Source organism: Centruroides sculpturatus, unplaced genomic scaffold (assembly GCF_000671375.1).
Source record: "Centruroides sculpturatus isolate CEXI.00-Female unplaced genomic scaffold, Cexi_2.0 scaffold293, whole genome shotgun sequence".
In the NCBI taxonomy this organism is placed as follows: domain Eukaryota; kingdom Metazoa; phylum Arthropoda; class Arachnida; order Scorpiones; family Buthidae; genus Centruroides; species Centruroides sculpturatus.
In genome coordinates, this window is record NW_019384893.1 from 710,612 (window position 1) to 725,774 (window position 15,163).

The 15,163-nt window shown below is 29.2% G+C and overlaps 1 protein-coding gene and 1 pseudogene across 1 annotated transcript; both read right to left on the reverse strand.

Annotated features, from left to right (window-relative positions):
- Window positions 1–2,293: 2,293 nt before the first annotated feature.
- On the reverse strand, window positions 2,294–3,776 carry LOC111631323. Its single transcript, XM_023375541.1, has 2 exons — window positions 3,532–3,776; window positions 2,294–3,382 (listed from the first exon to the last, which is right to left on the reverse strand). Exons 1-2 carry the CDS (start codon window positions 3,699–3,701, stop codon window positions 2,305–2,307), a joined length of 1,248 nt encoding a protein of 415 aa, XP_023231309.1. The 5' UTR covers window positions 3,702–3,776; the 3' UTR covers window positions 2,294–2,304.
- Window positions 3,777–4,847: 1,071 nt separating this feature from the next.
- Window positions 4,848–15,163, reverse strand: part of LOC111631322 — a 10,953-nt pseudogene continuing 637 nt past the window's right edge.

Below are 15,163 nucleotides of genomic sequence, written 5' to 3' on the forward strand. Positions count from 1 at the left end.
TTGATTGGATTGTAAACAAATAATTAATTTTGACAATTTTTACGTCAAACAATTCGAGTCATTTTTTTTTTAAATCATGTTCTATAGTACAGTAGACCCTCCTATAACACTGTTGATAATTCCGTATTTTATGAATTCCATGTTGTACGAATCACTTAGATTTTACAAACACGTGTGCCGGGCTGTGAATGGCTCACGTATTTGTAAAATCTAAGTGACTCGTACAACATGGAATTCATAAAATACGGAATTATCAACAGTGTTATAGGAGGGTCTACTGCAGTATGATCCGGTTAGTTCTAAAATGTTTTATGTAATTGTGCCATTATTTTATATCTTACTAATTTAAATTTCTTTTTTCTTTTTTTTGATAGAACAGGATTTGAAAGTTAAAATACGAAACAACGTGAAGGTATTTAGATTGCTGATACGTAGAGTCTGGGATCAGGACAGACTCCCCATATCAGCAACTTATTGGCATTGAGACCGTTACAACAAACCATTTATTTGGCACAAAAGAGCTTAGAAGATTTCAGCCATCTTAGAAATTATAAACTCTCCTTTCCAGAATACTGTAGTCTGAAATGAAGGAGTGTCCTGAAAGTTCCTCCGACGTCTCGATCGACTTCCATAAATACAATAAATAGTCCAACACTTGGAATATCTGTCGAGTCCTTGAAATTCGGGTTTTAATTATTTTCCGTTCCCGATCGCCGATTCCGTTTTGTTACTTTTTCTCGTTCTCGCTTTCTAAGTTAACGCTCACTCGGTTCTGTGTAACGAGATCCCATTCTGAAATGGTCGATCTTAGGTTTGGTTTTATTCGATTAAGGCAACGCGACACGTGGGCGATCTGCCGAGAGAAAATACCTCACGGAAGGTCTTTTATGGGAAAATGGCCGGTATTCGGGTGAAGAAAACCCGTTAGCGAGGCGCAAACCCACGACCAAAAAGATTTCAACGCGAATTTTAGTGAAGGAGTCCGGAGCATCCCACTGGTCTCGTTTGATAGGATAACGAAATGCAAAACGTGAGCGATCTGCCAAAAGAAGATTCCTACCGGGAGGACTTTTCAATAAAAAAAATTAGCCCCCGTACAAGTGAAAACCCCCAAAAAACTCCACGTTGCTGGGCCATCGCCGAGGCATGAACCCACGACCGATTTCCAATAGTTTTATCCATTAGAACGTTGATTGCCCACTACTGATTTGGTAGCGACGTTTTTTAATGCGTGTAACATTCGAATTATACTGTACTTTATTACTGACATTGATGTTTATAACTGTAATTCTAATGATAAATGTTTTTGCGAGTACGTTTACAAATATTTAGATTGTGTGATAATGCATAATTGTAAATTAATAAAATAATAAATACTTATTGTTTTATTTATTAATTCTTTCTATTAGATAAATGCTATGGCATCATTTCGCTAAAAAAATAAATACCGCTTTCTAGGTGGTGACAAAATATTCGTTTAAATTATTAATTAAAGCTATTTTCTGAAAGTATAGAGCACGTTGTGTGCGATACGCATAAAATTTCGGTGTGAAATGACCTTTATATGTGAATTTATCAATGTACGTTTCTAAGAAATTTCTTTAGATGCTAATTAAAAAGTATTTTTCGTACTTTAAATATTACCAACAGTAAAATTCGTTTCGGAGTCGCCGGAGTAGAAAGGAACTTTATTGACTCCGACTCCACAACACTGGTTTTAGAAGGTTACAGACACTGGAGTTAAGTGTATTTCTCACTCTGCCTATAAATTTGTAATTATAGGGCCTATAATTCGTTGCGTCGTGCTTATTTCTATTTGTATCGCCGTTAATTACTAGAATTAGGTCCGCGGTAGCTTTATTGTAATTAATTCTAAATGTCGGTGTGGTAGTCGAATATTGTCTCACTGAAAGTGGCTGATAGCTTGGGTCTCGCCAGAACCTTTGTACGCTTTGGCATATTTAATTAAACTACAATTTTTTTTGCTTTTTCTTAATGTAAATCTTTGTGTCACAATTTGTTTTCGCGGCCCCATCAAAACACTCATAAGCTTTATAATCTCACACCGGTGTAATCAAGGAATATCTGTCAAGACATATCGAGATGGACCCTTATCGATTCAGATTTCAAACGATACCAAATAAATTTATTTATTTATTTACTTTCTTTGAATGAATTTGTAATTTATGCGACACATTTAATAAATCAATATTTGTTCTCCCATTATAGAATATTTAGTTTTCAAACGAAAATTTTATAAGGAATTTTGATTAATGTACCAAATATGGTTTATACGAGTTGATTTTAAAAATAAAGAATAACTTCGAAATAAACGTTGTTAGCATCTTTTTCGTTATTCTCTTTCTTTGATTTATCCGACTTCTCTTCTTTAGTTATAAAGTAATGTGCATTAGAAGAAATGCGAATATCCATTTCTTCGTTTTCCGAAAACTTTGATGACAGGTGATACACCGAATTCTTTTTTAGAAAATGCGGTAGTAATAAAGTCGCTTCTCCAATATCATTGCATTCCAGGTGATACGATTGTACAGAATTTTCATCTCCATTTTTACTGACGTTCAAATCCACAGTTACTGTTTTAGTATGGCTGAATTGCACGGGTAATGAAATATCAGTCAGGAAACAATCCTCCTTTACAAAGATATCGCAAGCGAACTGTGTATTTCTGGTGACAGAAATTTCTTTTCCTATCGGAGATTTGCTTTTATTATTATATTCAAACAAAGAGTCGTACGTCTCCATATTTCTTTGTAGCGTATTATTACAAAGAGTTTCGGGAAAATCGGATAAATCTGCATTAGGATAATCCTGGCTGGAGAAGAAATCACGAATCGCTTGCATTTCGTGTTCTGTTAATAGAAGCGCTAACATATCAAACATATTCTGCATATCGACTTTCGCAATTGCCAACAATCTGAGTTTCGGTAGAAATGGTCTCATGAGTTCTTTTCTTCGTTGTCGAATAGTGTTTTTATCTGTCACCAAGTGTTCCTCTGTTGTAATTTTCGCGTTAATCCAATCGTCAACGGCATCAAACAAACTTAATTCGTCCAAAGTATCGTATATAGGACGTGAGACTAATCTCGTGATTGTTGATTCTTTACAGTTAAGAAAATCCTCCATCTCAAATATACCTTCCCAGTATTCATCGAAGAATTCCCAGCAAATAAATTGTAGATGATAATTATTTTGTTCGCAAGCAAAATCATGAACGGAACAAACATTATCTATATCTAACTTTTCATCCATATCACGTAGACATAACTGTTGAATATTCGTCATGCCATATTCTTTGCCAAATATATACAGTTCGATTCCGTCCTGTATAAATGATATTTCTGTATCTTTATTTTTCATACATCTATAAAAACCATAAGAAATAAAGAAAGTGAAATTTCCATCGGTATATTTATATGAAATATAATTTTATAAAGCATTAAGATACACAGAAAACATATATAAGTAATGCATCATTCTAAAACACGCATTAAGTGGATATTTAAAACTTACGAGACGGCCATGGACATTATTGTATGACGTACAGGGAAAAAAATGGTGTAATCTTTAGAAATTGGAAACTCTTTGATAAATGCATTTAATGCATCGCTAGAATTAAGCAGTTCCGATAAAGAAACTGTTAATTTTTCGTTTTCTAAAGAATAAAGAAGAACGGAATCCATTTTTATTTCCACTAAGCTAAGAAAGACGACAACTTGATTGGAAGGTGTATTGTTGTTGATTGGATTGTAAGCAAATAATCAATTTTGACAATTTTTACGTAATTTCAATAATCTAATCTTACCTTCATTTCAAAATGGAAGCTATTCAGACATAATTTAAGCAAATAAAAGAAGCGAGATCATTCTCGATGCCACAAACACTTAAATGTAATTTTGTTTTACCAGTATAATTAAGGGATCGTAGTTATTCTCAAGCAACCGTAAACAACAAAATATCCACCCACATCTTCCAATCCCCGTGGATGCCGGTTTTAATACCTTCTGTACTTTTTTTGTCGAAAATTTCTGAAATTTTGCAGGGTGGTTTTTAAAATATCATAATAGATGGCGCCACACGTAGTTTTAAATGTTGCCTGGAAAGCTAAGCAACCTGTTGGATTTTTTTAATATGTAAGCATACATATATAAACTCTAAAATTAGAATGGCAAATTTGTTTGATATTCAATTACATTTTTACATGATTATTTAGTTTTATATTATCTATCAATAGCAACGAGTTGCTATTGATAGATTTTTTTAAAATAATAAACAGTTACATTTCTTGAAACGAACGATCTTTTTCTCAGTTTGAATATAGAAAGATCTATATTTGATTATTTCGTGTAAAATACATACACGATATTTTCTATCGGTCGGGTGAATTCATAAAATTTGCTTATTTAATATACTAATTAACGTTTACGTAACTAAACTATAACACGCATATTTAATATAACCGATGACGTCAGGTAAGCGCTCTTAAAATGGCGTCGGATAAACGAAANATTTGGTCTTAATCATATACATTATTTGCTTCTTCCCTACTAAAAACTGAAAACAAGCTATTTAAAAATTACAATTGAGTCATGTGCAAATTTAAAATATAAGTTTCTTCTTACAAACTGATATCATTTCCGAAAAATAACACTATTAATTGTAAAAAAAAGGGTGAGGAAAATACCTGTCTATAAAATTTTTGATTAAAATTGGTGAATGTTCTTCCAAGAATGCATTTTTTAATATTTGATTAATTCTTCTATTATATATTATTATTAATTTTTTTATAAGTAAAAATTTAATTTCGTAAAAAACAAGGATAATGGATATTTTTGAATTTTATTAAGTTGCATACAAAACATAATAATGAAAATTAAAATGAAATGTTAATGAATTTAGTTTCTATTTCTTTTGTTTCTTTTTCTCGGCTTCTTCCTCTTTTTCTTTCTCGATCTCTGCAACGTATCTTTCGATTTCTTGTGCATCCAGCATCTGAAATATTATATTTTAAATAAAAAAAGTCTAAAGACATATCATTCATTAAATTCTCTTATCCATATATAAATATATTTTTCTTTCTCTTCTTATAAAAGAAAATATGAATACTTTACCTTCTTTCCTATGAGTACAGTAAAAGAAACTAATGTTTGAATTATTTAATTATTTTGTTGATTTACTGTTACTTTTAGTTTAATGGCTATTATGCATATAAGGCAGGATAGTATTGTAATCGTATTAAATTATACCTCCAGGATTTTTGCAAATCTCAGATGTCTCGAAACCCCTGAACCCAAAAATATTGTGTGTATTATGTGTGTGTTTTGGCCTCTATTTCATTTAATTTCTCAGGATGGAGTAGATTAAGAAATGAAATTTGGCATGATAATTTATATACATGGGGCATTAATGCTATTAATGTTTGGAGTAAAGAACTCAAAAGGGCATGGAGGGGTCACATATCATATCTCAAATGGGTCAGACTTAATGAAAATTATACTTATTAGTGACATTTACATTTTATTTATAAACTCATCTTACACTTAAAAATAATATCTTTGCCTTTTTATGATAATTAAAAATATAAGAATTATTTTTCAATTCTGTTGAATAATCTGTTAAATAAATTAAACAGATGGCATCATACAAATACCTTTCAAGCTATTATTATTATTTAAATTTTACATCATAGTATAATAAAATTACCAGATTTCCTTCTTGGTCTCGTAAACCACCCATTCGAGTGCCATGAAAGTCATGCAAGCTTTCTTCTATCAGCTGGATTTTTATTGGACTACTATGACTAATTAAACACTATTCAACTAAGACTATTCAGATATTAAGCAATTTGGACTACAGAAGCAGTTAATCTACCATCTTCTTAAATTTAATAATTTGAGTAGAAATAATTCTAGAAGAAAACCCAACATTGACCCAACTGGATTTGAGCTCTTAACTTCTGTTTACTGTGCAGATGCATTGTCACTTAAACTACTTAGACCTCCACTAAACTTTGCTTCCAGACCAAATAAATTCATTTACTTTAGATATAATCATACAGGTCACTCACCAAGCTGACAGGGGGAGGTTTCAGTGCCCACAGTCCTTAAACTTATTCTAGTAAGGTGTAGAGGAGAAGGTGGTATTATGGAACCCCAATTACATTTTAGTGAATTGTAAACAAGGTATCATAACTACACCCACATTTTTTGTGCGAAAAGTACTGGTAACTAGTAAACTAAATGTTCCTAATTGGATTTTTCGCTAGTGTAATTATAAGTATGGTTTTTGAAGGCTTTTGTACAAAAAGTCCGAAAGTAGGCTTAGAGAAAATCGGGTGGTAATATGGAACCTTACTGTATATTTTCAAAAAAATGCTTTAATGTAGCCAAAAACAAATAGGAAAGGACAAAAAATGTTAAATAATTACAAAATTATTTACTCCAATGTATTTTATCGCAAAAATGCTTTTATAATAGAAAAATATGACCTCCATCAACAATATATATTCCAGCAGCTCTTTTTCGATATTTTCAGACTTTCTACCTACTGTCTTTTTCCCAAATTGCTCCGGACGAATGTCTGATTGCAAAGAGAGAGTTCGGAGGAGTTGAGTTCCATATTACTGTAAAAGCACCAAAGGGGTCCGTATTTCACGCATCGCCATCTCGAATTAACTTATGTTTGTCAAGACCAAAATTTAAAAAACGTGAACATCACACAGATTAATATGTACCCCTAAGTCTCTGGAACGGAATACATGCACCAGTGAACCTACAACTACATGATTTATATTTTAAAAATAATTAAATTCACTTAGCATACAAAACTTGTGAATTTTGAAAAAAACAAATTTGCTGATTAAATACGGACAACCGTTTAACTGAAGTAAAACGGGTTTTCCCCTTGCTATAGTCTGCCTAGTTCAGTTCAGCCACATTCTGCTACAGTTCGCCTTTATTATCAGTTCGAAATGCGGTGGTTCCATAATACCCGCAGTGTTCCATAATACCACCTTCTCCTCTATACATAAAATTAGATAATCATGGCCAGATGGTTTGAGATGGTTAAGCTCTGGTTACAGCTCTGGGAATCCAGGAATGAATCTGGACAGGTCAAAACTCCAGGAATTTCTGGGGTTTTGAATCATCCTACATATACCAGGCCCTCTTCATTACAATCCACCTACCCTGTTGTGGGCATGGTCAAACTCGTGATAATTTGAGAAAAAGGTCATCTTACAAGGAGAGGGTCAATGTTCAGATCTCCAAGTTGTACTAAACTTGGTGAGCATGTAGCCCTTAGACAGCTCCTGTCCAAAGAACAGAACCCACTTCATAAGCATTTCTGAAAAATAAGTCTCTGAAAATTCAATTTAGCTTATGTTTTTGAAGTTTCATGTCTCCTTGGAGTGGCAATACCCAAGTATATAAGACATTACTCACTGGAACTGAAAGTGTAGGTTTGAAACTTCATAATTTTAGTTGTTTTTTTTAATGCGCAACATAATTATTTTATTATTTCAGCAAAAGTGAAGCCTCTGTATATTGTGTCATTTTATTTAATGACAATTGTATTAACTTATAATTTCACAGAATTGCCATAACAATCTGATCATTCTGGTCAAGTCAACCTAACTGAAGTTTCAATGCTTTTCAAATTAAAATTCTCAAAAATTGGCTGTATATAAGGAATACAACAAATTCTTGCTTATCATTTAATTTTTGAATTATTCCAATCAAAACAAAACTGAATACTTAGTTTTGATGATTATTATAATTCACAGAAAAATAATTCTACATTCTTCATCTATATACAAGAGTGGTTCAACTTCTGTGTGGAATTTTAATAATGATGATGAAACTGTATGTTTTTTCTCCTATTTGTTTCTTTCTCTATGTTCTTCCCACTTCCATATGCTGACATTTCTCTCATTGTCTTGGCAAGAGTGTTAGGTCTGCAGAACAGAAATCATTTGACTATTATCAGAATATGGTCCTGAACACAGTGAAGGAATCAATGGACTTTGTTAGAAAATTCTGTTCTGCTCTTTGAAGGAAACTTTGGGAAACAGGAGGTTCATCCAGAATGCTGAAGTCTCTCTGATTTCAGAGTTTTTCATGCAGTGACTCTGACACCAGCCAGAATACCTCTATTCTGCAGGCAAAGCATAATTGCCAAAATAATAAAAGTGTCAACATGTGGAGGAGTACCTAGGGAAAGAAACAAATTGAGATTATATAATACATACAGCTCCATTATCATTACTGAAATTACGGACAGAAATTGAACAGTCTTGTATTCAGAACAATGCCTCTACAGAAAACTTTAATTTTCTTTTTAATTAGAAAAGAATATTTTAAACAATCTTTCACTTTCATATATATGTCTTTTGAACAATTTTCTCCTTCATACATATTTTGATGACTTAACTCACTCCTCAAACACCAAATTCACATTTTAGATATATTTTTCAGCTATGAACAAAAATTGAGATATTTTGTTGTGCTTTCTGTCAGTTTTGGTTTCAGTAATAGCAAAATCATTCATGAAAATTAATTTTTATTGTGTTTCTGTTTAATTTGTAGTTTTAGCAATTAAAATAAAAATTAGTGCATTGTAGTGTGTTCGATTTAAAAAAATCCCACACTTCCCTACCTTTATAAGAGATTTTACAGTTTTCTTTTTTAGCTCTTTGGGACCACATTATGACATGAAATACTATTGCATGTCATAATGTACTTCCATAACTTATTTATTATTGATTATTGTAAGATACCTATAATATACTCATTAATACCTTAAGTGGTTGTCCTCTTTGCATAATTGCTACTTCTAAATTTTTTCCTTGGACTACTTCTAAAAGTGCTTTAATAGCCAATTTTATTGTCGCTTCATCAGCATGAACTAATTCATCAGAATAGTTCTTTTCTAAGTATTCTCTAACAGTTTTAGCACTACGACCAGTAGCATTTGCCTATTATAAAATAAAAAGTATTTATTTTAGATATTTTATAGAATCTAATTATATTAAATACTATATAAGGCAATTTCTACCTTCCACTCATGATAAACACCAGAAGGATCTGTTTGAAATAAATGGGATGTGCCATCATAATCAAAGCCAGCTATTAAAGCTGATATACCAAATGGTCTTCGTCCATTACATTGTGTATATCTCTAAAAACAGATTTTTAAAAAGTTAGAATAATATCTTTGATATACTGTAATTAGAATATAATTTAATACTCTTCAAGTGATATATGAGCCACTCGCCAAATCGATTAACTCGATAAAACAAAAAGTATAAAAATTGATAATGTAAATCAGTGTTTCTCAACGGGGGCGATATCGCCCCCATGTGGGCATTTTTCCATATTCAGGGGGCGATTAGTAACAATTTATATTTTGGGGGGCAAAAAACAATTTTCTGGGCAATATAGTAAAACATTATATTAAGAATAATTAGATATTTTATTCGTTATATCATACAATAATTAAACAAATAACATTATACTAGTCACTAGTCTATTCAATGCAGTACAAATTTCGCATTATCCTTGTCCCTCGGCATTGGAATTTTGTAGTGAAGGGGGCGATACTATGTAATGGTTTTATTGAAGGGGGCAACAATTCATTAGAGGTTGAGAAACACTGATGTAAATTATTTTTTAAATTTTTTTTAACTTTAAATTTAAATAAACATTGTAGAATGTATCTTTATATACCCTCATATTAAAGCATAGCTTTAATGTAACGATATATAAAATTAGTTACATGAAAACTGTAAAAATAATAACAATTATATTAATTAAGGATTTACAAATGGAGTTAATCGCTTTGTCCTGTGAATGGCTCATATGTATAGCATAAAATTATTTCAAATATACAGCAAAATTTCAATTATCCAAACTGCCAATTATCTGGATTGCCTTCTGACTTTGTTAAAAATATATGTTATACAGATATACCTCACCTTACGTCAGTAATTGGTTCCAGGAAAGGCGACGTAAGTCGAATTTACTCGTCTCCAAATCTACTTGTCACTAGGCTAAACCATAAATTACCATTCCCAGTTCTGTATTTTATTTATTAATTAATGCATTTTTAATAATATATGGTTAATAAGGATCTATTTTAAGCTTACAAACAAATAAATCTTAGTTTTTAATATAGTACAGAAAAAAGTAATCTAAATTTACGAAATATAAAAAGTAATCTAAATATTAAATATATACTTGTAAATGTATATATTTTAATATGATTTTATGTGCTTTAAACACTTTTCTAGTGATATTACAACTTCAATATTTGTGGCAAACAGACGTAAAGTCGAATAAAATGACTTAAACTTGATTTTTATTTTTCCATATACTTTTTTGACAAACGACGTATAATCGGGAACGATGTAACTTGAAATGACGTAAGTCAAGGTATACCTGTATGTATGTATATGTACTGATATGCATAGAAAGTAATTTTTTTCTAAATGTAGAAAATAAACTGTATTCATTTGTAGGTACATTTCCACATTTAATATTTTACTTGCACAAAATTATGTATAAACATACATAATATGATGTTTAGAGAGAAAGAAATAACTATTTTAAACAAAAATCCAATTTTCTGGATATTCTGCATATCCAAATGGTCTACAGTCCCAATTAATTCAGATAATTGAAATTTTACTATAATATTTATTCAATATGTAGAAAATATTTCAAACTGTACATCAGTATAAAATATTCAAAAGAATCATTGTATTAAATTCATTGTCTCATAATTTATGTAAAACTTGTCTAAAATAAATTTGCAAACTGAAAAATAAATCAATTTACTACATAAAATATTATAAACTGGTAAGTTGTTTAAGGCAGAAACAGAAGATTTTTGGATACCAATTTCATAACATAACCTGAGTAAGGTGAAATTTTTCAGCATGACAACAGCTAAATTCTAAATCATAATCAATACTGTACTTTTAGTCATAGAGCATGTTGTCATTCACTTCTCTGTGACAAAAATTACTTATATTCTATCATATTTTGTTGAAATTGTAGGTTTATTGTCTTTAATTAAAGTAACTGCAACATGAATTATTACAGTTAATTTAAAAGATAATGTTATTATTCTTTATAAATAATAAACTGAAACATTCCAAATATATATAAAAGTTACAAGAAAATATCTTTAAAAAAATTTAAATGTTTTATTAATATGCTCAATGCCAAAAAATGTTTTCTATAGTATTCTACTAAAATAATATTTTTAGTCAGGGATTCCCAACAGGATCAATACAGACCCAATGGTCAATGGAATTTTTAAAAAGGTTGGGGTATTCAAAGATTCAATTGAGAGTTGATGCAAAAATCAGATATTTAATAATCAATGGGTTAATATTTATTGTATTTTTTGAGAATTTCATATAATTTTTAAATAAAAACAATCACGTGGGAAATTCATTAACTGATTTAATAATTTACTTGATATATTACACAAAATCTTGGGAAATAACAAAAATTTTAAGAGGAGTTGATTGAAAAACTTTTCTATATGGGTCAATAGAAGAAAAAAGTTGGGAACCCCCAATTTTAGTAGTTCTACATACAGGAATTTTGCAATTTTATAAAGGTTTAACTTTTATAAAACCTACCTGCTTAAGTTGAGCTATGAAACGAGTAATATATTCTAAAGTAACAGGATCTTCTACAGTTAACTTATAACTCTGGCATTCAATCCTAGCTCGATCAATTAAAATCCTTGCATCAGCTGTCAATCCTAATTTATAATTAATAGAATTGATATAAATTAATATTATATAAAAAACTTTTCTTAAATATTTAATCATGCATTTAAACAAAGAATTTTACTTAAGATAAAAAGAATGCAAAAAAATTAATACAGGTATTCTTTAAATAAATCTAATTTTATCTTCTAGTAATTTTGTATTTAAGAAAATATTATGAAATGTAGCAAAGGTAATTTTATTGATAATTACCAACTCATAAGATAAAAATATTATTGAATTACATATTAAACAACATATTGAAAATAACATTGAAATTTCTTTATAGAAAATATTTATTTATCAGAAAAATAATAGTAATAACAAAGAAAATACCATATAGAAAATTTTAATTTAAAAGATCTAAGTGCTAGTTTGATATAAATATTTGAACATCAGAAATATTTTTGTGTGTTTTCTCCTCTTATCCGTAATTGTATGTTCATGTTTATTTGCCAATATTGTTTATATATATATATATATATATATATATGCATGTTACCTTATTCTCTGTACTTTTTTTTCCCCTTAACATCAGATAATAGTTGCTATAAAATGTATTTATCTATTTTTAGTATAATTATACCAAAATAAAAAGTTTAATATAACTGTACATTTTTTATTACAATTTTTGTAAAATAAAAGGTTTAGATTATTAATTTTACTCTGTTGAAAAAATGTAAATACAATTTATTTTCAAAATATTTCAATATTTCTTTCCAATAGATAAACAATTGATTCCATATTATTGCTTATTTTGTTACATAAATCTATGAATGAAGTCTTTAAACATTCTAAGACCATTTATATTAAATTGAACTTTTAAATAATGACCAAATTCTTTAAATAACAAAATGTGTTCTTTAACATATCAAAAAAATCAGCTTTAAATAAAATAAATCTAGTTTAACAAAAATCTGGCTATGCCATTCTTTATTTTACTTACATAATATTAAAGATAGTTTGAAATATCAATTACATACTTATAAATATGAAGTCTAATTCATTTTATAACACACTATTTGCGCGCAATGTATTTAATGTTACAAAAATGTCCGTTATAACTTTTCTCATAACATACCATTATCTGCATAAGAAAAGTTTCATGTTAGAAGTTTATTTTATAAAATTGCAAAACCAATCACATTCAATCTTTTATTGATATCAATGCATTGCCATCGTTATGTAGGATCACAAAAGAATGCACTAGGTGATTGTCAGCCATATTGTTTTTTCTTTGGTACGTGTATTTACAATCTTGCTTTTAGTTATCGTCTGTTAATTATTTAACAGACAATAACTTTAATTATTTAATTAAATTAAAACAACAATATTTAATTATTTAATTGTTAATGCAACAATGACATAATCTTTGATATTTGCAGGAAAAAACAAAGTGAGAGCTTCAATATTTGTTACATTTTTACAACATAATGGGCTTGGGTGTGCAAATGCCATCTAACATTATGTTTATAATTATAATGTCCAGTAAATATAATGTAAAATACATCATGTGCAAGCTCTGTACTAACTGCATTACTAATGGTCTTTTCTTTATTCCGTTAAAAAAAATATTTTTTTCCCAACAAAATAAACTAATTAAAAACAGTTACTTTATTGTACAATAGTTTTTACTGATATAAAATTTATCCCAATCAGAAAAAAGCCCACATGTAAACTGCACACACACAAAAAAAATTCATTCATAAATTGCACATTTATGAATGCGATTTTCTCCAACAAAACACTGAAAAATGCTCACTACCGAGACATTTATTGTTTAACATATTCTTACATAACTTTTTTCAAGAAAATAATTTTGCCCCAATTAGTTTTCGAAGACCTGAAAGAAGTTAAATCAGCTATAAAGTTATAGGTCAGGAAACAAATTTCAAGTTTTCCAAACTGGATTTGATACATAGGTTTGAAGATGGCATAAATGTATTAAAAGTAATGGGGACTATGTGAAACAGTAGCTTTGTATAGAGACTTCAGACTATAATGTGTTACTTTTGCTTTGATCTGTTCGTTAATAAAATTATGGTAACTGAAAAAAAATTACTTTTTCACCTCCCATGTACTTATAACACAGCAAAATTATTATTTAATTATATTTGATAAAATAACAACACAAATTATTACATATAAATATGAAATATTTTAATGATAAGATATCAACAATAATTTAAAATATAGGATATACTTATTCATTATCATAAAAAAAAGATGAAGAATTAACTATAATTACAAATAACTACGATACTTGAAACTGTGCCTACATCTTCACTTTTATGTGAAAATTATTATGTGCGCATATTTTGTCATGTGTGTGTTTTCTTGTGTACATTTATGACAGTGGGGTTTTTCAATCTTTATGTGAGCCAATCTTTTTTAGAACCAAAATTTATACACAAAGCAATCATAATTTAAATTACATTTTAATAAATGTTGCTAGCAATTGTAAAATTTTACAATAATTAATTTATGTCCAAAAAATAAAATATATAGATACATTTCAAAAATCTTTTATTTTTATTATTATTAAAACTCTAATAAATTATTTTATTAGAATTTTTCTTGATGAACAATTATCTACTTTAATTACAAATTATTCAAAAATATTAGAAAGTTTATGTCTTTTAAGAAATGAATATCATATTTCATTATTACGATTTTTTACGGTCTATATTTAGCATATACAATGCAATAGAAAATTTTAAATTTTCTGTTCAAAAAACCCCCTGTTTTTATTGGTTTATGTTCATTATTTGCTAAATAAATTGTATATTATATATAAGCAGTCTGTATTTAGAATACCATTTATAAATATGCTTGTTATAAATGTTAACAAGAGGATATCTTAACATGTATAAAATTAATGCTGTATAACTATACATTTCATTTTATATTGGTTTATGTGATATGCTTTATTCCAAAATAAAGAAAAAATTGAAAGTTCATACAAGTTTTGAATTTCATTCTGTAATACAGTAGAACCTCCATTATCTGGACCTCCATAATCCGGATTTTCGATTATCCGGATTGTTCAAAATAAACAAACATTTTACGAATTTGCTGATTTGCACTTGGCGAATTACGACACTGTTTATATACGTGATGGAATGCATAACTTTTTTTGTTTCAACAACGTCTCACCCAGCACAGTGGTTGTAAACTCTTAAATTTATTTTACGTAGTAATAAAAATATAACTTGACATACGTATTTATAAATAATTTATATTCAAATTACATCATTTCTATGACCAAGGGCGGCGTAAGGCATGGACGACGTGGGCCATCGCCTATGCCTCGCGGTCCGAAGGGCCTCGCGCCTCGAAGGTTTATGCATTACTTAAAAGCCG